Source organism: Tasmannia lanceolata, unplaced genomic scaffold, assembly GCF_043159265.1.
Source record: "Tasmannia lanceolata isolate RefF3 unplaced genomic scaffold, GAP_Taslan_0.1 ptg000012l, whole genome shotgun sequence".
Lineage (NCBI taxonomy): Eukaryota > Viridiplantae > Streptophyta > Magnoliopsida > Canellales > Winteraceae > Tasmannia > Tasmannia lanceolata.
Genome location: NW_027518689.1, coordinates 41,545,001 through 41,567,940, shown reverse-complemented (window position 1 = coordinate 41,567,940; position 22,940 = coordinate 41,545,001). Strand labels below are relative to the sequence as shown.

The window sequence follows — 22,940 nt, the reverse complement described above, 5'->3', positions numbered from 1 at the left end:
GCTAGAAGACAGAAGATCTGTCCGGCCTGGCCGTCCAACGCCTAAACCAAAGCCGGACAGGATATGGCGCAATCGCTACGCGACAAAACACCTGACCGGCCTAGCCGCCCAGAAGGCTTAGCCGGACAGGATATGACGCGTTCGCTAAAAGACAGAAGATCTGTCCGGCCTGGCCGCCCAGAACGCCTTAACCGAAGCCGGACAGGATATGGCGCAATCGCTATGCGACAAAACACCTGGCCGGCCTAGCCGCCCAAAAGGCTTAGCCGGACAGGATATGACACGTTCGCTAGAAGACAGAAGATCTGTCCGGCCTGGCTGCCAAGAAGGCTTAGCAGAAGCCGGACAGGATATGGCGCAATCGCTACGCGACAAAACACCTGCCCGGCCTAGCCGCCCAGAAGGCTTAGCCGGACAGGATATGACGCGTTCACTACGCGACAAAACACCTGCCCGGCCTAGCCGCCCAGAAGGCTTAGCCGAACAGGATATGACGCGTTCACTAGGCGACAGAGGACCTGTTCGGCCTAGCCGCCCCGTCCAGGAGATCTGCCCGGCCACGACGCCCAGGAGGTTTGGCCGGCCAGACTTCTGGTTCAAATTTCGACCGGACTGGATTGCACAGGGGCTCCTGCCCGGCCGTGCTCCTTCAGACCAAGTCTCAAGGCCGGACCAGGCCGCCCAGAGGCCCCTGGCCACCGCGATTTTTTCTGGCCCCTGCCTGAGGCCGGCCAGATGCTGCTTTAACCCTCTTTTTGCTTCCCCTAGCCGCTGTCACGACTCGGAGAACCAGGGGGCAACTGATGGGGTCCGGACTCAGCACTGATGGGTCCGAACTCAGCAACCAATTGGCTGTTGACACGTGGCCCTCACAGGGACCGCTGCAAAGCCAACACCTGTCCCTGCTAGGTGTGACACCTGGACCAATCAGGGACTTCCACCTACCCTTCCTAGGTATGAGACCTGGTCCATACAGAGGCCACCACCTGTCCTGGACAGGTGGCTCAGAACTACCACCTGTCCTAGACAGGTGGCTCAGAATCACTATAAATAGCTTTCACTTGTGCTAAGGTGAGGGATCTGAAAATCAAAACCCTAAGCTTTTGCTCTGACATTGCTCTTCACTCCTGCTCATACTGACTTGAGTGTCGAAGCGCCCGTCCGGAGCACCACTCCGGGTTGGTCCTCTGACCCTTTATCTTCTTGTCTGTGCCCTTGTGCAGCGCAGGACTCCACCAGCCCTTCAGCCGTGGTGTGTCAGATCAGCCTTTCCGGCCCTACCATAACCTGTTACCAATTTTAGACCTAACAGTCACTTTCCCACTATTTGACTGGTCTCTCTCCACTCACACACACACTCTCTCTCTCTCTCTCACTTTCTCACCATTTGACCGGCCTCTCTCTCTCTGTCTCTCCACTCTCACAACAGGAACAGTTGGTGGGCCCAACAAAAACCGTTGGTGGAATGGTGGGCCCATCTTTACACAACGTAGGCCCCGCCCATACCACTGTAGGATAATCCAAACCGTCCATTTGATGGGCCATAAACGTAAATAGGTTGCGTCCCAAAATATCATCTCCATGGGCAGATCCTAGCCCTCCGATCTAAATAGAAACTACATCTTATACAACCTCTATAGATTGTAGGGTTGTGATCATCCTATGGAAATGATTTTTGGGGCACAACCTATTTACATTGTGGCCCATCAAATGAATGGTTTGGATCATTCTATGGAGTTGGTCGTAAAGTAACATTAAGGCCCGTCCACAACATAGAACGATCCAAGCCATCCATGGTTTGGATAATCCTATGGAGTTGGTAACATTAAGGCCCAATCGTAGGCCCCACCGATTTTTTTTCAAATTGAAGCGTGCCATCCACAACATAGGATGATCCAAACCGTCCATGGTTTGGATCCTCCTATGGTGTGGTTCGTACAGTAACATTAAGGCCCAATTTAGGCCCCACCCATATTTTTCAAAATGAAGTGTACCGTCCAGACCATAGGATGATCCGAGCCGTCCATTTGATGGGCCATAATGTAAATGGGTTGTGCCCCCCAAAAGGGTTGGCCCATCAAATGAATAGTTTGGATCATCCTGTGGTCGTACAGTAACATTAAGGCCCATCCACAACATAGGATGATCCAAGCCGTCCATGGTTTGGATAATCCTATGGAGTTGGTCGTACACTAACATTAAGGCCCAATCGTAGGCCTCACCGATATTTTTCAAATTGAAGAGTACCGTCCACAACATAGGATGATCCAAGCTGTCTATTTGATGGGCCACAATGTAAATAGGTTGTGCCCCAAAAATCATTTCCGTAGGATGATCACAGCCCTACAATCTATAGAGGTTGCATAAGAAGTAATTTCTATTTAGATCGGAGAGCTAGGATCCGCCTATGGAAAAATATTTTGGGACGCAACCTATTTGCGTTTATGGCCCATCAAATGGACGGTTTGGATTATCCTATGGTGTGGTATGGGTGGGGCCTACGTTATTCAAAGATGGGCCCACCATTCCCCCAATGGTTTCTGTTGGGCCCACCAACTGTTCGTGTTGTGTGTGTGGAGAGAGAGAGAGAGACCGGTCAAATGGTGGGAATACGTTAGCCAGCCGTCAGGGGGGGGGGGGGGGGAGGGCGGGGAATATCAGCGCCCGTTCTCAAATTGGGAGAATGTCCGTCTAGCCGCTCTCAATGACTGTACTTTAGGGTCAGAAGGGATAGAAGCAATCCCGAAAATTCCGATTTAATCCCCTTGCCATGAGTATCCGTTTCTATCTCATCGCCACGCGTATTCGTTTCCGGGATTTAAAAAAAGAAAAGAAGAAAGAACCGTTGATAGCCCCTCTCCATCTATCTATATCTTATTCTCTTGCCTTATTAATGAGAATTTTCATGGTACTGTTAACTAATCCTTTGACTTTCCATACATGTTTCATTTGCACACAAAGTGCTCTCCGTTTATACATTCCAGGGCTGTAGATTTGTAGTTACCACCGCTGTAGGTTGGGGATGTGGATCCAACGGGTTGCCCTTATGGAGAAGTTTCTATGTGATGTGAGCTTCAATACTAATGTATCAGAGAGTTAGTTGTTTTTTGGGGTGTCCTCAGGGTTTTTTCTGGTCATCAGTTGGGTCCATAGGGACTCCTGCTAAGTGAGAAATTTTCATCTTTTAAGTGACTAAGTATGAAGATTTTATTTCCGCCTGACATTGCTTATGTTGATTTGACATGATTTAATGTAAAGATGGCAATGTTATAGTCTTTATTACATGGAAAGTGATGCAGACGAATTTCAAAATAATCAAGTTTGTGCCATTAGAAGGATTGTTTTTCGTGGGCCTTTTTTTCCTTATTTGCATCAACGGGCATGTATTGGGTTTTCAGAATTTAATGCAGACTTTAACGTCTTTTTGTTTACTTGAGTATTTCCAAAAGATGAAGGTATCGTGCAGAGAGCTGTCTCTGTCCCTGTTGGATCCAAAGAACAAAATTTCAGTCAAAGTTGCGAAGACTCTTGATCAACGGTCAACGACCGGAGTACTCAGCATACGTTGCAGCCATCGCCGGTTGGGAGATGCAGCCTTATGTAGATGAGTTAGAGAGTCTACTCATTAGCCACGAGATGGTGCTCGTCAAAACCGGATCCTTGAAGATTGAAGACAAGGAAGAGGCCATGTTTTCTAAGGGAGCCAATGGGAAGTGGCAAGGAGTCCAAGCTAAGGAACGGGAAAGGCGGATTCAAGGAAAACTATAACGGCAAAAACAAAGACAACAAGAAGACACAGGGTAAGCAAACAAAGAAAACTTGCTATCGGTGTGGAAAGCCGGGTCACTTTGCACGTGATTGCAAAGAAAAACTTGTTGTTGTTGAAGGTAATTTGGCTACGGAGGACTCACGGCTCGCTGGGGCTAGTGAGAAAGGGGGAGCCAGTGATGAGGAGGACTGGGACCCGCAAGCCAAGTACACGTCTGTTGCTGATGTCACAAAGCAAACGGCAAATGTGGTTGAAGAGCTAGCCTTGACAACCACTGTTTCCGATATGTACTACCATGATGAAGCCGCTACAGCATTCACACGTTGTGTGACCGAAGGAGGAGCATCTGTGGATTATGTGAACGACTGGATCGTTGATTCAAGTTGTTCGAACCACATGACGGGCGATGAGAAGAAGTTCTGAAGCATGCGTCCGTATAGTGGTAACTGAGTGGTTGTGACGGCAGACAACTCTCAACACCCAGTAAAGCACATAAGTGATGCAGAGAACGCAGTGAGATTTGGCGAAGACCGCATACTACATGGAGTCTACCATATCCCTGGCATGGCGAAGAATTTGTTGTCTGTCTCACAGATAACAGAAACAGGATGTTATGCTTTGTTCAGACCTGACAACGTCAAAGTTTTTCAGAAGATCAAAGTTGATGGGATTCCTGTCATGGCTGGGAAGAGGGTGAAGTCCATGTATGTGATGTCGGCAGAAGAAGCGTACGTAGAGAAGACGCGAAAGAATGAAACTCCAGATCTTTGGCATGCCCGTCTAGGACATGCTGGATACAAGAAGCTTCACGAGATGGCAAAATGTGAAGTTGTGAATGCATTTCCAAAGATGGAGTTTCGTCTTGATGCGGTGTGCAGTGGATGTCAATTCGGCAAGACGCACAGACTACCAGTCCAACAGTCAAAGTTCGAGGCGAAGGAACCTTTGGAATTAGTGCACACTGACGTGTTTGGGAGAGTGAAGACACTGTCGGTTGGAGGCAAACGTTACATGATTACCTTCATCGATGACTTCTCAAGGTATGTTTGGGTGTATTTCATGAAGGAAAAATCTGAAGCACTTGAGAAGTATAAAGAATTTCGTGCGGAAGCAGAGACGTTGGTCGGATGGAATCTACAGTGCATTCGGTCAGACAGCGGAGGAGAATACACATCAAACGAGTTTGAGAAATATCTGCAAGAGCACAAAATCAAGAGGCAACTCACTTGTCCCGGCACACCTCAACAGAACGGAGTTGCAGAAAGGAAGAATCGGCATCTGGGAGATACGTGTCGATGCATGTTGCATGCTAAAAATGTGCGACCACAATTTTGGGCCGAAGGTATGGCGACAGCAGCGTACGTGATTAATCGGCTACCGCAATCTCGTCTCGGGTTTGTTTTTCCGTACGAGAAGTTGCATGGAGGCAAGCCGACTGTCAAACATCTTCGTGTTTTTGGGTGTGTTTGCTACGTATTTCTTACAGAGAATCACAGAAGCAAACTTGACAAAAGAGCACTAAGATGTATTTTTGTGGGTTATGAGAACCGGCGGAAAGGCTGGAGGTGTTGTGATCCAACTACTGAAAAGATCCACGTCTCGCGTGACGTAATCTTCGATGAAGCATCATCGTGGTGGTCGTCTGATGATGTTGTTCTACCAGATTCCTTTAAATTTGAAGATGAGGTGCAGAGCCGTCTTAGAGAAGAGGAATCAAAGCAGGGGGAGGATGATCAGTCAAAGGCCGGATCAAGTCCTAAAGAGAAGGAAAAATCATAGGACGGGGATCCTTCTCAACTTGGAAGCTCTCCTAGGCAATCAAAAAGTCCTTGGAAGACTGGTGTTAATTCACCACAAGGGCGGACGCCTGAGGAGAAGCGTCCTACACAGCTTGATGATGAGGACGAAGTTACAAAAAAGTCGCGAAGGTCTTCACGTGTGCGGAAACACAACCCCAAGTTCATAGATGGAGCGTCCGCACAAGAGAAAGAGGGGAAGGAGATTATGTGCAACATCTTGGTCACCCATGCAACTGAAGAACCAACTTCATTCGAAGTTGCACAAGGAATCGAGGAGTGGCAAGTCGAAATGCAAGAGGAAATTGCTGCCTTGACCAAGAATGAGATGTGGGAGCTTGTTCCATGTCCTGTAAAAGTGAAGCCAGTAACATGCAAGTGGGTGTACAAGGTGAAGAGACGGTCAGAATGAACAATTGATCGTTATAAGGCGCATTTGGTGGCGCGTGGGTTTAGCCAAAAGTACGGAGTTGATTTTGATGAGACATTCAGTCCAATTGCAAAGATCACTTTTGTAAGTGTGATGATTGCTATCGCGGGAAGCAAAGGCTGGAAGCTTTGGCAGATGAATGTCAAAAATGCGTTTCTGCATGGTGAGATTGACAAGGAAATTCACATGGAGCAGCCACGTGGTTTTGAAGACCAGCAGAAGCCAGAGTATGTTTGTAAGTTGTGAAAGGCGTTATATGGGCTGAAACAAGCACCGCGAGCATGGTACGGCAAGATCGCGGAGTTCCTAGTGTTCAGTGGTTATGTAGTAGCACTGGCAGATTCAAGCTTGTTTGTGAAGCAGAAGAACAAACAAATCACAGCGGTGTTGATCTACATCGTTGATCTCATTGTCACTGGAGAAGACAAAGATGAAGTTATACTAATTTGAGAGAGTCTCTCGGTGAGGTTTGAGATGAAGGAGCTCAGTGAACTCAACCACTTCCCTAGTCTAGAGGTAGACCGGTGTGATAAGGGAGTATTTTTGTGTCAAAAGAAGTATGCTACAAACTTGTTGAACAAGTTTGGGATGGAGGACTGCAATCCAATCTCAACTCCGACATAAGTGAATTGGAAGTTGAGAAAAGAAGTAGGTGATCTCCTGGAGGATGGAACCATGTACCTGCAGTTGGTCGGAAGCTTGATTTACTTAGCGTTGTCGTGACCAGACATTGCTAACGCAGTTGGAGTGGTAAGCAGGTTCATGCAAAGTCCGAGAAAGCCACACTTAGAAGCAGTTCGGCACATCTTGCGATATGTGAAAGGCACACTAGATTTTGGGATTCTCTATGAAAAGGGAATCTCGTGTGAGGTAGTGGGATTCTGTGATGCAGATTATGCAGGAGATCTATCAACGCGTCGATCCACTACTAGGTATGTGTTCAGCTTAGGTTCGGGAGTGGTATCTTGGTGTAGTAAAAGACAACCAACAGTTTCACTTTCTACAACTGAAGCTGAGTACAGGGCAGCAGCTATGGCATCACAAGAATGTGAGTGGCTTATGCAACTTATGCCAAACATGAAGCAATAGGGAAACTATTCAGTTGGGCTATACTGCGACAACGAGAGCGCGATTCGATTGGCAAAAAATCTAGTTTTTCACGCTCGTACAAAGCATATTGAAGTGCATCACCACTTCATTAGTGAGAAGGTACTGAAAGGGGACATCAGTCTTCTTCCAGTTAACACAGAAGAACAGACAGCGGACATCTTCACCAAAGGATTGTCTTATACAAAGTTCTCCAAGTTCCGATGGCAACTTGGCATGATGAGTAAAGAGTCAGCGCTGAGGGGGAGTGTTGAGAGTCATCGTGACTCTTACGTCATCCACCAGAGGGGTTGGGCTGGTGGGGCCCACTGATTACTTAGAGTTAGATTAGGATTCTACTTTCTATCTTTATCTTTTTTTGATAAGTTAGAAAAGTCAAGTTGAATAGGAGTAGGTCTTTATTTTGATTGGCTACAATGAGTCATAGGTTGAGTAGGAGTTTGCTTTTGTTTTTTTGTTTTTTTTTTTCTACAAATAAGGAGGGCACAGAGAAGTGATATAATATTTTACTCAAGAAACCAGAGAAAAAGACAAACGTTTTTCTCCTCTTGGTTTGTGCGTATGGTTTTGCTTCTTTAGTTTTATTCTTCTTCAGTTGATCTCTAACTTCTACACCCACTTGCTCCAAATATGAGTATCTTGCTCTCACTAGCCATCTCTATGTATATGCGTCTGTGGAGGAAACTAAAGCAGGAGGAGGAAGAAGAAAAAGATTTGGAAGGAGAAGAAGATGAAGAAAATAAAAACTGAAAACTATAGAAACCAGAGAAAGAAGAGGAGGAGGGAAGAATAGCTTAGTTTAGTATGGATGATTGCCTTGAAGGTTGCCTACTTGTATAGACACTCCAAGGGGTTTGGCCTGTTTATTTACTTTAGAATACTATTCAAAAATAAAAGCTTATTGGAGATGATATCCGCACTCCTTCAACTCCCGCTCTCTATTTCAAACATTTTCCAATAGCTGATACAGCTCGTACCAAATGGCATTCTCCAATGAAAGAAGTTTTGAATGTTTTAAAAAAAGAGTCAACTTGTTTATCAATACATAATTGAAAAAGGTGTAAATATCAGTTCCAAACTAGAATGGGGAAAAACAAAGAGGAATCAATATACTAATGAAAAAATATTATATTCCACAGGCGTTAATTGATAATGACAGTTGTGGGCCCATACATCATGGACAAGGCACAACGTGAAGCATGGAACATACGCTTGCACCATGGTTTTAAAATATCAATATTTAAAAAATGAGATTTGCTAGGGACCATGGCAGAAAGCATTTTGCTGACCTCCTGTTTCATATGAGAGCACTCACCTCATGAATAAGACAAAATCTGTTGAAAAGTGAGCCTATATGACTGCTCTCACATACAACAGAAGGACATACAACAGAAGGCCCGCGGAATGCCTTCTGCGACACTATTTAAAATTGGGATTTGCTAGGCAATTTTGCAGAGAACCATTTCGCGGCTCACTTTTGCACGAGAGAACAGCCGCCTCAAATGAATTAAAGGAATAAGACAAAATGTGCTAAAAAGTCAACATATGTGGCTGTTCTACCGTGCAAAAGTGAGGCAGGAAATGGATTTTCACGGAATTGCCTAACAAACCCCATTAAGGCCCTGTTCATTTGAGATTGTGACAACCAATTGTAATCCCCGCAGCCGATTATTGGAGTCAAAATTAATGTAATTTTTACTGCAATAATCGGTTGGGAGCTCAAAATCAGTGGTCATAATCTCAAACGAACAAGGCCTTAAATATTACCAAAATATAAAGAGATAATCAGTGTACTACGTGGGTCAACTCGATATTTGATGCGCCTCTTAGCTGTCGTAGGATCAAATATCAAGGATGGGCCAAACAAAGGAGGGACACTGTCTAAAACCTGTGGTATGCATAGATGACATTGACACTCCTTTATCCTCCTCATACATTATAAATGGAAATAATATTCATTCCCTCTTATTTTGATAAGGACACCCTCTCTTTATTTTTGCAATGTTTACGTTTGGTTGCCGGAATTTTTTTTATTCTTGGGACTTTTATGGAATTTTCGCAGGAAACCCACGTTTGGTTGGTGGGCCCAAAATAATCTCAGGAACCAAAATAACCCCGCACGAAACGCCAGGAAGGAAAAAAAAATACTCCCAGGAACCAAAAATAAGTTTGCAGAAGATTTTTTTTTTCTTCCCAACAGTTCAAGCAACAAAACAAAGTATTTTTTTTCCCACCATAGTCCGGTCAACCAAACATGGGATTTTTATTTTGCTGGGATACTTCCTGGAAGTTTTTTGCTAAAGAACCTAATGAAAATGGAGATTTTATATGGTGCCCGACGATGAAGTCCTGTGTGGGCTCCTAATCTACTCTCCTACACCTCACATGTAATCACAAGGATAAAAGAATACTGTGCCTACCATAGGGAGCATAATCATTCTGGAGCAGTCATGTCACTAACAAGGACATGGACGACCATCAAGGAAGTAGCCAAGGTATCACAAAGTACCTAAACCATCAAGGATAAAGTAGCCAACGTCAGATCTCTCAATGTGGGGACACATCTTTGATTAAAAAAAACAAAAAACAAAGCATGATGATATTTTCACCCCTGCAGTACTTGCACACCCCTTTAACGTGATTTGACATAAAGTTGCCCACTTTTCACATCAAATCAGGTTACAAGAGAGTCTGCACGGAATGCAGACGTGAAAATATCATCTCCCAAAAAGAATCTCCAGAAAGATGTTAGCATGTTAATTTATAATCTAATTGTAGAAAACAATTTACTTAAATGAAAAAATTATAAGGAGAATGTGAGGTCACTACGCTTTGATCCTGGTAGTGACTTGTGACCCTCTGGTTGTTCTCATATTTTAATTAGTCCCTGTTTGGATTGCACTGATATTCTGGAAACGTTTGGAAATGAAAAATATTTTTAAAATTTCCTAGATTTTTCTTTACAAACAAACAGACTGCCTGAACCAAGCCTAATCAATTTTAATTTAGAAGGACCTTCGTGATGATATCCATCTATATTAATCATAATCATATTAATTTCCTCTAAATTTAAGAAAGAAACTTTTTCCTTCTTGCAATCCAAACAGGGCCGTGGTTTAGTAACTCTAAGCCTCTCTAACCATAAACAATAACATAGATACCAGTCATTTCTTTCTATCATTGTTCTTAATGGGCCAGTTCTAGCCAAAGAAAAAACCAAATATTCATTTGTTTCTACCCAATAACCACAGCACCTCAAACAATGGAGGGGACAAAGCATAACAACAAGACGCATAGCAACAAGACAACAATAGAATGCTGAGGCAAAGGTACGAGGAACAGGGACATGCTGAATTTTTCTATCTCTGAAGGTTTGTTTTTGTTTCACCCGACAGGCTGAGCATGCAACAAAGGCATATCAAATGACTAATTTACGTTGAAAGGAAAATGCTAAAAAAGAAAGTCACTTTTATGTTCTTCCTAGAAGACAATTAGGCCACGTTTGGATACCCACAAGATTTAGATTTGGATTTTTCACATTTGCGTTGAGATTTGGAACTGGATCAGATCCTTAGATTTTCCAAATCAGCTATAACAGTAAAAAAAATCTGATTTTCATAACTGTTCTGCAAGCAACATTTGTGGCAAAAGTAACTTCACCCTCACCGCCCCTCGACTTTGCTGCAGCAGCAGCGAGAAGTCCTTCCCTACGTACCTCTCTCCCTCCCTCTCACTCTCGTACAACATGAGCATGATTGATGTATTTTGTATCCAAAACTCAAATCCAAATACAAATACAAAAACATGAGGTATCCAAACGTGGCCTTATTGGACCCCATCAGATTCTTGATCCAAACGACAGGCGTCACTCCTGCCCCATTTTGCATGATTCTTCTAGATGGGCGAAGAACTCGTGTCGGACACATCTCACTCCTGCCCCATGTTACATGGATTCTTCTAGATGGGCGAAGAATTCGTGTCGGACACTTATCGGATTCCAGTACTTCAAGATTCTCTGAGATACTTCTAGATCTCTTTTATCTGTTGTTTCGGAATACCACAACTTTACAATTACCATATGTTCTAAGTTTTACACATCCTAAAATTAAGTTTGTTAAATGAAAACAAAATATTATTAAAATACTCAATAAATTAATTGTTATAAGTTATAACCATATTATTATGTAAAAATTAATTTAAGAATTGTTTAAAAAAATTTGGCAAATCCACGAATTGTTATTTTTGAGGTTTGCCAAATCCAACACTCGATACCCGTGTCGGTTTCCGATACTCTTATCTGTATTGATGCAACATAGCTCCTGCCAAATAATGTTGAGAGCACCTTGACCAGATGATCCCCGGTCATTGATCCATTAAGCCTTATTTAGGATTCTGCCGTGAAAAGAACAACCATTAAGATTTGCCAATGCTGCCTTAATAAGTGTAATCCTTCCCCTTAGGCCATGTTTGGATTGCATGAATTATTTGTAATAGTTTGGAAAATTATAACTTTTCCAAAATTTCAGGTTTTTCCATTGTTTGATTACATGTGGAAAAAAAAAAGCGATTTGAACCACCGCAGTTCAAGTTTTTTTTAAAGTGACCTCTAATTTAGGTTACTAATATTTGTAACACCATGTTTTGACAGTGATACAAACTCACCTTGTCTTTTCCCCTTCTAATTGGCTGCTGTGAGCTTTTTGGGAATTATAATAGCCTTTGACAGCTGGTTAAATAACAAAAGACAAGGTGAGTTTGTCCAATTATCAAAACATGATAGTGGGAATATCAGTAGTCGTAACTTATAATGATATACATGGAATTTATCATTTCATTCTAAATTGTAAAAATAAAATAAAAAATCCTAGGAAAAAAATTTCCTCCAGAATTGTTTTTCCTGCAATCCAAACAGGGCCTAAGGATAAGCATTTCTTCCTTCAAGGTGCTATTTTTCTTTCCAATCTCTCCACAGGAAAATGCCTCAGCTTTGTTTTAAAACCCAGAGTGTTTTTCGTCACCATTCTATAACTCTTCGCTTGAGAAAGAACTGGCAACAAACTAAGGATAGTGAATTGATGTTGCATTTTCAATCTGAGCATTCATGGCAGATATGAATTCAATCCATAAATGTACAAATCAAAGTAGGAGGAAAAAAGAAACCTTAAACGTTAGGAAAGACTTGTAAATTTGTAATACATGTTCACGGCAAATCATCTTTCATGACCGGTTCAAATCTCGTCTTCCTCAAAGGGATCATGTTCAGCGTAGTCACCAACCTGAAAAACAGCTAAACATGATTAAAAACATATAACTTCCAAAGAATTGATCAGTTCAATACAGAGTAGAAACAATGTTGATTTTATAATAGGGAAACATGAGATTACAAAACAATTGAGACCTGAATGAACTTTTTATTTCATGATTAAAGAAAGGTGCAATCATATTATCTTGTTGGATGTTTACTAATTGTTTCAGTTTCGGATTTATTCATCTAAACTAGCTTGTTCGATATCAATCATTATTTTCATGCTTCTGCATTTTGTTTTCTGTTTGGCAGTATGTAGAACCTTAATAGATGATTATCTACATTGATTCAGGTAAGAACTTCACTGGTATTAGTGAGCGCATGTACCTGGAAGATACGTAAATATTTAGAAAAGATGCAGAGTTCTTTTGGTTGTCTAAAGTAGGTGTTGGGTTATTAGCTACTTCAAACATGGAGCAATGTATAGTGTTTATATTGCATCATTGTGCTGCTTATAGCTCGAGAGCATGTAAATCATGGTTTTAAGTTTCAGTTTCAGTCGCCACGGAAATGGAAATGTTTAGTTTCGGTTGGAAATTTTAGTGGAAATCTTGTAAAATCGTGAAAACGTATGGAAACATATGCAAATGGTAGAATTTTGAGATGAAACTTCAGGGAATGTTAGAATAAGAAAAAATTCACACTAGAAACTATCATATAAGCAAGACAACTATACGTAATGGTTTTACACCTAGTGACATGCGTTGTCTGATAATTCTGTACATACCACATGTCACATTTAATTCATAGAAATATTTATACATCACATTTCATGTGCAATTCATATAAATATAATTACGTAACACATACTAATATAATATACCACAAACACACATGGCTTTCATTTCAGTATGTGTTTCAGTTCCGGTGTGTGTTTCAGCGGGATGGATATAGTAACATTTCAATCGTCATGTACCAGTTTCAATAGAAATTTAAAACTATAATGGAAACTAGGACAAGTATAATTCCCACGACATCAGAGGTATATAGTTATTTTGCATCTAAGAGAACTGAGTTATTTTGCATCAGAGGTATATAGTCAGAAAAGTATTTAAGACTAGCTTGGCTATGTTTTTTTCTAAAAAAAATATTTAAGACTAGTTATGTTTTTAACATACCCATTGAATTTTGGAGTTGTCTAGTGTTTAGGGAGGGATCGTTTTCAGGATACAAAAAAATTAAGATCTATGTGCAAAATACGAGGAAAATTAGCCAATAACTACTTTTTTTGAGAAATCGCCAATAACTACATGTAAGGTCTACAATGTATCTGAATTTACATCCAAATTAGATTAAGGGAAATGTTATCAGCACTACTGTATTTTGATGAGGGCACTCACCTGGCAAAACCGACCCGTGCCCGCGGGTCTACCCGACCCACCCGCAAATTTGCGGGGTACGGGTTGGAATTTTAGTGACCCGTGAAAATCAACCCACGGGTCACCCAACCCCCCAAAACATGGGTCGGGTCGGGTTAACTCGTGGGTTTTGTGGATTTTTTTAATATTTTTATTTTTATTAAGAAGAGAAAAAACCAAGGGTTAAGATCATATGATCAAAAGCCAAAACAAAAGCGGTTTTATTCTTTTTATTCTTTTATCTTTACACTTAGATAAATAAATTTGTTACTGTCACTAATTTGTTACTTTGCAAAAATGGGCTTTACCGACTCAAGACCTCATCCCAGCTTCCAGTAGCTCATGGGCATTACCATGCATGAATACTCCCCCTATTTTTCAAAATGGACGATTGGACGGTACAGCCCACACCATAGGATGATCCAAACCGTGCATTTGATGGGCCATAATGTAAATAGGTCGCGCCCAAAAAATCATTAGCATAGGATGATTCTAACCCTCCGATATAAAGAGGGACTCACAATATGGAAACTTCTATAGATCAGACGGTTGGGATCATCCTATGGCAATGATTTTTGGGGCCACAATCTATTTACGTTGTGGTCCATCAAATGGACGGTTTGGATCATCCTATGGTGTAGGCTGTAACATACATTTTGAAAATTGGGGGTGAATTCATACATAGAAGGGGGTGAATTTATCACCGCCCCAAAAAAAACACTGTTTTGGAAAAAAATGCGGGTAACCAGCGGGTCGACCCGACCCACCCGCACTGGGTAGAGGTCACCTGGGTTGCTGACCCGTAGGAATGCGGGTCATTTTGACCCGCACCCGCGGGTAACCTGACCCGACCCACCCGTTTGCCAGGTCTACTCACTTTATTCAAAGTATGGTATGGCCCACACCATAGGATGATCCAAACAGTACATTAGATGGGCCACAGTCTAAATAGGCTGTGCCCCAAAATTTATTTCCATAGGTTGATCCTAACCCTCCGATCTATAGAGGGTTAGGATCAACCCGCTAACATTCAGATCAGAGGGTTAGAATCAACCTATGGGAATGATTTTTAGGGGCACAACCTACTTAGGCTGTGACCCATCTAATGGACGGTTTGGATCATCCTATGGTGAGGGCCATACCGTACTTTTAATAAAGTGAGGAGTGCCCTCATCAAAATACAGTAGTGCTGATAACATTTCCCTAGATTAATTTTCTACAAATAAGAAGTTCCAGAGTTTTCAGTATTTTTTTTTTTTTTGGGTCATGCTGTAATATATAGAATATACACAACTATGTAAGCAATCTGTGACATATTCAGTTGTCAATTTCAGAAGTAATTTGAAGTGGGGTGGAAATCTGGAAGAGTTGAAGGCTTCTTGCAATTAAATACTAAATTTATCAGTTTAAATAGACAAAGGTTTGCCGACGCTGACAGAGGCTGAGATGGCCCCAAAGGTAATGGAAAAGTACAACCCACTACAATAAGGATAGGGACTCTATCAACTCGCTCTCTAGGAAAAGAACCCACCTCATTCTTGGCACTCCAAGGAATCCAGAAAAAAAAATAGAGAGGTCACCTTATGTAAGCCAAGAATCTCCAAAATGAAATTCACAGGCCTCCAAGACTGAGTCCAAACCCGAAGCCCATATGTAAGAAATCCTCCTTAAGAAATGGTTGCATTGCAATCGTCCCCAAATTTTTTATTGGTGTTGTATGTTGTCATCTAATTAGACCAATAAAACCCCAGTTTAATTTTCCTTTCAATTTTATCTTGCAAGATCAGATCAAATGAGTAGTCCCTCCTACTGTTCAAGATTAAATATTTGTTTTTGAAAAATGACAAATATATTCATACTAGCAAACTTACAATGGGGACTAGTAGTCCCACCAGATTTACATAGTATGAGATGCCTAGGAACAATCTCCTTGGCTAAAAGTAAAGTCCATTACCCCTTACAGTACCCAGAAATCAACTTCAGCAAAAGGTGCCACATCGAAACTATTGCTTTCTACTCCAATCTATGTGTAGATTATACGCCCCATTCTGGCCTAAGACTAAAGTCTTTCTCAAAACCCATAGAGTACTCTACTCCTTGCATCAACCCCTTAAAAGCCTTTAGGATGCCTCACCAAAATCCTTTATGTCTTGAGGTCCCGTTCCTATTTCTACAAATCCTGAGGGAGGCAAAGCATTCAAAAAACAAACTTGTCATCACCATCTAGATAGTCATTCAGTTTGTACTTTTAGACAAGTCGCCTAAGCGGAACGCTTTACAACACCTCCACGATATGTTGGATTTGGAGATCCGGCAAATCAAGGAGAAGATCATCCGGGATCCGATCCAAGAATCTAGGATCTTTTCTGCTCACGATCCTTTCTTCCACCATCCAGAAGCCCACCGTCTTAGAAGCTTCCTAGATTTATCTCCTCTCCACCCTTTCTTCCATTGCGAGTAACGGTAAATGGGTGATTTTGATCGAAGAAAACTCGCAGAGGCTATACCAAGTGAACGGCCTAACTCATTGTAGATCATCGATTTCAGCCTCTTAAGGAGGTTTTCTAAACCCATGATTTCCATGCATAACTGTCTACAACGCCCTCCAGAACAAGAAGATGATTCTCCTGAATCACCGGGATTTTCCATTCCTCCTTTGTTAATGATAAAGACAGATAGAACCAGGAAAGTCCAAGGGATTCTTTCTTATTATTTTGTTTCTCTTCAAAATATTGTACTAAGGTACGACTTTTTAATGCCAATTTCTGAGCCTTGAACCATCCGCCCCTAGAAAGAAATGCTGGAACAGAGAAGCGTTGAACAGACGCAAGCTGAATAAATAGAAGTTATAACCCATTGCCCAACAACCGAGGAGATAAGATAGTAGAGACACCCGTATACGCTTTTGATACTATGGTCTCCCGACTAAAGCAAGTACTAAATAACCAGACCCCCCAATCTCAAGAAATCAGATCTATAACCGCCCAGGGGCCAGAATTACTGAATTATCCATAAGAGGAGCCACTCCTGGCAGATTTGGAATAAAATTTTAGGAACTTAGCCAATCTGCTGTGTTTCTTCCTTGATCCGAATTTTATAACCAGGAGATTCTCCAAAATATTCATAAGAAGATTTTCTTTTGATCTTGGCACCCTAGCCAAGGATTTTAAAACATTATCGCCATGGGCTCGATAATCAAAGTCAACTGACTTGGAATTCTTGATGGGCAAGTCCATCCAAGCAGCTTTTCGCCTAGGGACAGCGAATTTTGGCTTAGCTGTCTTGGTAATCATATTTGTAGGTCCCACACCACCTTTTTCGAGGCGAAACTTAGACGCATCCTTGGGCGGCAAAGACGGCTGGTTTGAATGATTAGATTTGAAATTTGAACTCAACCTAGAGTCCGAGGGTTCGCCAGAAAGCCACCCCTGAGCCACCGGAAGTTGATCCTCCGGCAAACAGATATCCAGACCAGAACAACCCAAGGGAGAAGAGGTATTCGGAGAACAAACACTAGTTTTATTTGCCTAGAGAACAACCCCAATGTTCAAGATTAAATATTGACAAATAATTCATTGTTTAAAAACTCCATGAGTCAATGTCAACTCACCTGAGTCAACTTCCTTTTACCTTGGCTCAGTCCTCAACCGAGTCTAAGTTTTGAAGTCAATCGTAACTCCTTTGACTCAACTGAGTTAATGAAAATTTGACCGCGTCAATCATTGACTCACCCAAGTCAACTCCCTTTTACCTTGGCCAAGTTCTTGGCTGAGTCCGAGTTGTGAAACACTGCATTATTCCAATTCCGTCTATTGATAGAAAAGCGACTAAAAGAAAATAGGAAGTAGCAACGAAAGGGGTAAGGATGTGCAAGGTTGAAGTGAAAGGGACAACCTAAAGAGCAAGTGATTGCTCATCAATCAAATAATTCGGTTCTCTTCTCATGTTCCCTTGCCTCTATGATGTGTCCACTTCTTCGGTTTCTTTGACTTCTCCTACTCAGTTGTACGTAGATTTACCCATGGCCTTAAATAAAGGAGTACGATCTTCCACATCTCACCCCATCAACCTTTTTTTGTCTCCTATCAAAGTCTTTTCCACAATAAATCCTGAGGGCCTGTTTGGTTTGCAAGAAAGAAGCGGAAAGAGGTGGAAAGGAAGGGCTTTTCCAAGTTTTTGCCTCTTTCCATTGTTTGTTTGGTACAAGGATAGAATTTCTTAGGCAAAAAGGCCTTTCCATCTAGAAACCAAAACACGTATAAACCGTCTAAAACGTTTCCAGCTTAAAACCTCAGATGCAAGATGGAAAGAAGTGTCGGGCGCCCTCTTCTCTCTCGTGGGTGGCTGCTCTATGCTTTTCCAAAACACCGTAATGTTGTTCGTTTTTATAACTGCTTTTTTTATGCTTCTTTTAAGTTTCATTTATCAATTTCTTCTCCTGTAGCTATAGCTGTAGCTGGATTTTCATTTCCCAAAGCTCTCTCTCTAGGTGTCTTGAAGTCTGAATTGCTTGGACGGAAACCCATTTGCCCTGTGTGAAACTGTCTTTTTAAATCCCACACCCATGTCATCTTCTTCCCCAACAGCTCTCTCTCTAATCATCTCCTTCTCCAAAAACCTATCTGTTCTGCAGTTTTTCCCACTCCCCCCTCGGTCTTATGGCTACTGAATAGGTCAATAAATCTTCTTCTCTTCCTCCATATCCAGAGGTAGATAAAATCCCAAATTCTAAAACCCTAGAAGGAAAAAAAGAACCCTGAAGACCATTCCATGAATTTATTCATCTGTTTCTTGAAACTAATTTCTCTGAACAAATTGACTATGAGCTTTGTTCTACTTCAAAAAGAGAAAGTCTTGTTTCTTTACCTTATCATACTTATAAATTGCAGGGGAGGATGTTTGACGAAATTAGTTAGAAAACGTTAGTTCCCTAACAAATTGCATAGAGGCAAATTGGGAAGCCTTTAACTAAGATATATAACAAACTATTATAACCATTAGGTGGTTAATGAAATCCTTCTTACCTGAAGTGGTCTCTTCTCGAGTGAATAATAAATGCACTTTGGTGAGACGGTCTAATGGGGGTGCCCTTGTCGCTGATTTTTTACAAGGACATCCTTCAGTTTAGCATTCCTCCTATAATTATACCATCTCCATTTTGCTATGTTTTAAGCATGCATGATTTAGGTGTCGGCAGTTTTGTATGTTTGCAATCTTTTCTCATCAATTTTGTACGTTGGTCGAGCTTACAAAATCCAAATCAAACCAAAGAGAAGCTAAACAGGGGACAGAGCTAGAGCAAACCAAGGCAGATATCATAGATATGAAGGCGAAGTTGATGGACAAAGAGACTGCACCGCAGGGCATATGGACTGAAAATGAGGGGCTGAATTTGGAGATGGAGAAGAACAGGTCAATGCCTGGAGAGTCTGGACTGGAAGTGGAGCTACATAAGGTAGCATATGGCTCAGATTTGAAAGCAAACTTGATGGATTAGGAGACATAATTGCAGAACATATAAGAGGAGAATGAATTGGTGAAATCAGAGAGAGAGAGAGAGAGAGAGAGAGAGAGAGAGAAATGTTGTTCTAGGAAAAACGCTACCTATGCATTAGAGATGGTCTTTGCCCGACTAGTGGACGATATCAATTGTCTAAATCAATGGCTAACGAGATTGCCTGTCCACGGTAGGGCCAAGCAGATGAATAGTTTCGATCATCTGATCATCTAACTAATGGCCCCACTAGTATACTTTGCTTCACATGAACATCATATAACAATTCAACACTATTGTTAATCACTTTATTGATGGGCCTTTTTTTTTCCAAATAATATGGTATCAAAACGAGGGAATGTTGTTCTAGGAAAACACTTTCTATTTCAGCTTTGATGTACCAAACGACGAAAAGGATTTCCCTGTAAAGGAAAGGAAAAGAAAAGCCTTTCCAGGGTGGGAAGACCTTTCCTACAAACCAAACGGGCCCTAAGAGATTAAAAGAAGCATTAACTCATCCCAAATACTAATAAAAGAAGTGGAAGCACCCAAAAGGAATGAAACAACAGATCTGGTCACATTAATTGAAAGAAAAGTGTCTGGTTGGGTGTAAAGGGTATAATATACATGTTGAAATTCAAGTTCGATGGTTCTGCTAGAGAAATAATGAAACAGGAATTATCCGGGGGGTTACACTAAGGGTAATTAAGACTTGTTTCAGAAGAAATAAAAGAGGGAGAGTTAATATATTAGCACTCAAAAGCAGATGAATTCTGACATCAGCATGACATCTGCTGACAACAGCAGTGACCCACGCACTGTCAGACGAGTCAGGAAACACTTAGGACCCCTGTCGTTTTGATATGAGATTATAACGATTTTTACTGGGTTTTGTGACGACTTCAACTAAGGCTTTGTGGAGCTCCTATTCAGGTGAAGATGATGTCCTGCACACCCAAATTTTGGAAGAAATCTCTTTAAAGAAGGGCTCTCGCATGAATTTCAGGACCACTTGGTTGGATTTTGATTCTCAACTCAACTCAACTAAGCCTTTGTCCCAAACTAGTTGGGGTCGGCATTTTGACTCTCCAACAAGAAATTTAAATAAGGAAGAATGGAGTTTTCTGAGTGAAAATCTGTAATTTCTGGGTTTAAATCAGAAAACAAATACAGCTGGTAAGATTTTAATTTCTAATTTCTGAATGATTAGAGATAGATTGGTGGTAGGAGAACGGGAAATGATGCAAATAAGGGCTCTAAATTAAATTCACAGACACAAACTTGATGAAAAATCACAACACCTGCATTCACTTCATAATATAATTTATGAATTCCAATATTAAGAGAAGGAATGGATCTTATGTATCTTAAAAGCAGCAACCAAACAAGAAGACTGCAATTAGAGCACAATTGAAGAGGAACAAGCAGCAAGAGAGATAACGTAAGTTCTGAAATTTCAGTAACTTGAGAAGAAAAGGCCAAGCTGGAAAATCTTGGAAAAAGATCTAAATTCAAAGAAATTCGTGTGGAGTGGCCACCCCCTTCTTACTTATATAAAAGCTCTTACAACCTAAAAAAATATGGAAACTTCACCTAACAAGTGTCAAAATATTACTATTCAAAAAAAAAAGTGTCCAAATAGACCCTTCAACTAAAAATTGAAGTTACTGAATTGAACTCAGCAATTACTGTCCTAAATCAACTTTAACTCCATAAAATCCTTAATAACTTTAAACCCTACATGAAGTCTGCCTATAAGCACACTTCAACAAGGATTTGTAATTGTCCTGTAATCAAATCCAGAAATTGCAAATTGCATAGGAAATCAAGTCCTATCTAAGCAAAACTCTTAAAACTTAATTAAAACTACCCAAACTCCTAACTAAACTTGAACTCTATGTATTAAAGCCCCAACCCACTCTTAAGAAGTCTCCAAATAGCATCAGAACTCTTGTTTAAACTCCTAAAACTTAATTAAAACTACCCAAACTCCTGATCAAACTTGGAACTCTATGTATTACAGCCCCAACCCACTCTTAAGGAGTCTCCAAATAGCTCCGGAACTCTTGTTTAATGGATTTATTCCAGTTCTTGCTAATTTGCAGGCCACATGGTTATACCCATCGTTCAAAATATCAGTATCGGTCGTCATCTTGGCTGAAGGCCGAACCCATATGTATCGACCATGTCGGCACTATTTTTGGCCATATCAGTAAATATCAGCCCTTAAATAATGTATCGGCCTAGACCAAAATGGATATATATCAGCCAATATGGCCGACAGTATAATCCTAATATTTCGTTCCAAGGTTGTATCTGACTGGGATGGCACCCTCTGTTGACATCGGTATATAAGTCAAACAATGCCTGGGGAGGAATTCACTGCCACATGGCTGATTGGCAATTACTAGTGATTCCAGCTTCAACCAGGCGAGTTGCAGCCTACAATCAGAACTGAGGATGGGTTTTTGGAGTCTATTTATTCGTAAAGTCTCTCCCTGTGAATTACTAGAGGCAGTTCATCCTGTTCTTCCCTTTGCTGCTCCTTCAAAGGGTGTTCACAAGCTGATATTTGGACAATATTGAAGCTTTATGCAAAGAAAATTTTTGGCATCCCACTTTTTCTGTGCTATTTTCTCATCTAGGGATCTCGAATTATCTATTAAATTCTGGAGGTTCAGTCTAAATTCCTAAGTTTACGACAGCTGGTTTTATCCCGCCACAGAAATTTCAGCAATCTGAATTTTAGTACATGTTGCTAGTTCAGGATATTGAAGTTTCTGGCATAATAAACTCAGCTAGTTATTTCCTAAGATTCAAAAAAAAAAACTACTTATTCAATTCCTGGATATTTCCTAGCAAGGAAGTGACCATAATTATAGAGCTCCTTGCTAGACTCAACTAATTGCCAAAGGGTTAAGAATTAAGATAGACTTATTTTGTGGACAAATTGGAGGCATGGAACAACAAAAAGGAAGACGTAGCTTGGTGTCAATTTTTAATAGAAGAGCACGTTAAACTATACTCGTTTCATATTTTCTGCATTTTTAATAGAAGAGCACGTTAAACTATACTCGTTTCATATTTTCTGCAATTTCATTAATTTTCTGTATATAGGCTTAAAAAGAAGCATGGCATACACATATTCCATGATTTTTTAGTTTTTACAATTAACTACAATTTCCAAACATGCCCCACCACTTTACAGAAGTATTACTACCAATATTATAAAGCATGATACTTTGCTCGTCAGAAGTCATATACAGACCTTGACTTTGTCTGGTCTGAGCAATGCTCCATGAAGTGGAGGGCAATGCACCATGAATTAAGATAGACTTATTTTGTGGACAAATTGGAGACATGGAACAACAAAAAGGAAGATATAGCTTGGTGTCAATTTTTAATAGAAGAGCAAGTTAAACAATACTCGTTTCATATTTTCTGCAATTTCATTAATTTTCAGTATATAGGCTTAAAAAAGAAGTATGAGTGTGGAGATCGAGGTAGCGGGGTCTCATCCCACCGCTACCTCGATCTCCACAATGGCATACACATATTCCATGTTTTTTTACCATTAACTACAATTTCCAAACATGCACCACCACTTTACAGAAGTATTACCACCAATATTATAAAGCATGATACTTTGCTAGTCAGAAGTCATATACAGACCTTGACTTT

General features: G+C 41.0%; 1 protein-coding gene and 1 pseudogene across 1 annotated transcript in view; one reads left to right on the top strand and one right to left on the bottom strand.

Annotated features, from left to right (window-relative positions):
• Positions 1 to 6,088: 6,088 nt before the first annotated feature.
• Positions 6,089 to 7,084, top strand: LOC143888818 (secreted RxLR effector protein 161 pseudogene; annotated as a pseudogene).
• Positions 7,085 to 12,150: 5,066 nt separating this feature from the next.
• EMB2804 (tubulin folding cofactor B) overlaps positions 12,151 to 22,940 on the bottom strand; it is a 28,719-nt gene continuing 17,929 nt past the window's right edge. Inside the window, exons 8-9 of the mRNA XM_077392611.1 lie at positions 22,932 to 22,940; positions 12,151 to 12,378 (exon numbers count right to left, since the gene is read on the bottom strand). The exon at positions 22,932 to 22,940 is cut by the window's right edge and continues 61 nt beyond it. Of these exons, the coding sequence (XP_077248726.1) occupies positions 12,331 to 12,378; positions 22,932 to 22,940 (57 nt within the window). The 3' untranslated portion in view covers positions 12,151 to 12,330. The remainder of the gene's footprint in view (positions 12,379 to 22,931) is intronic.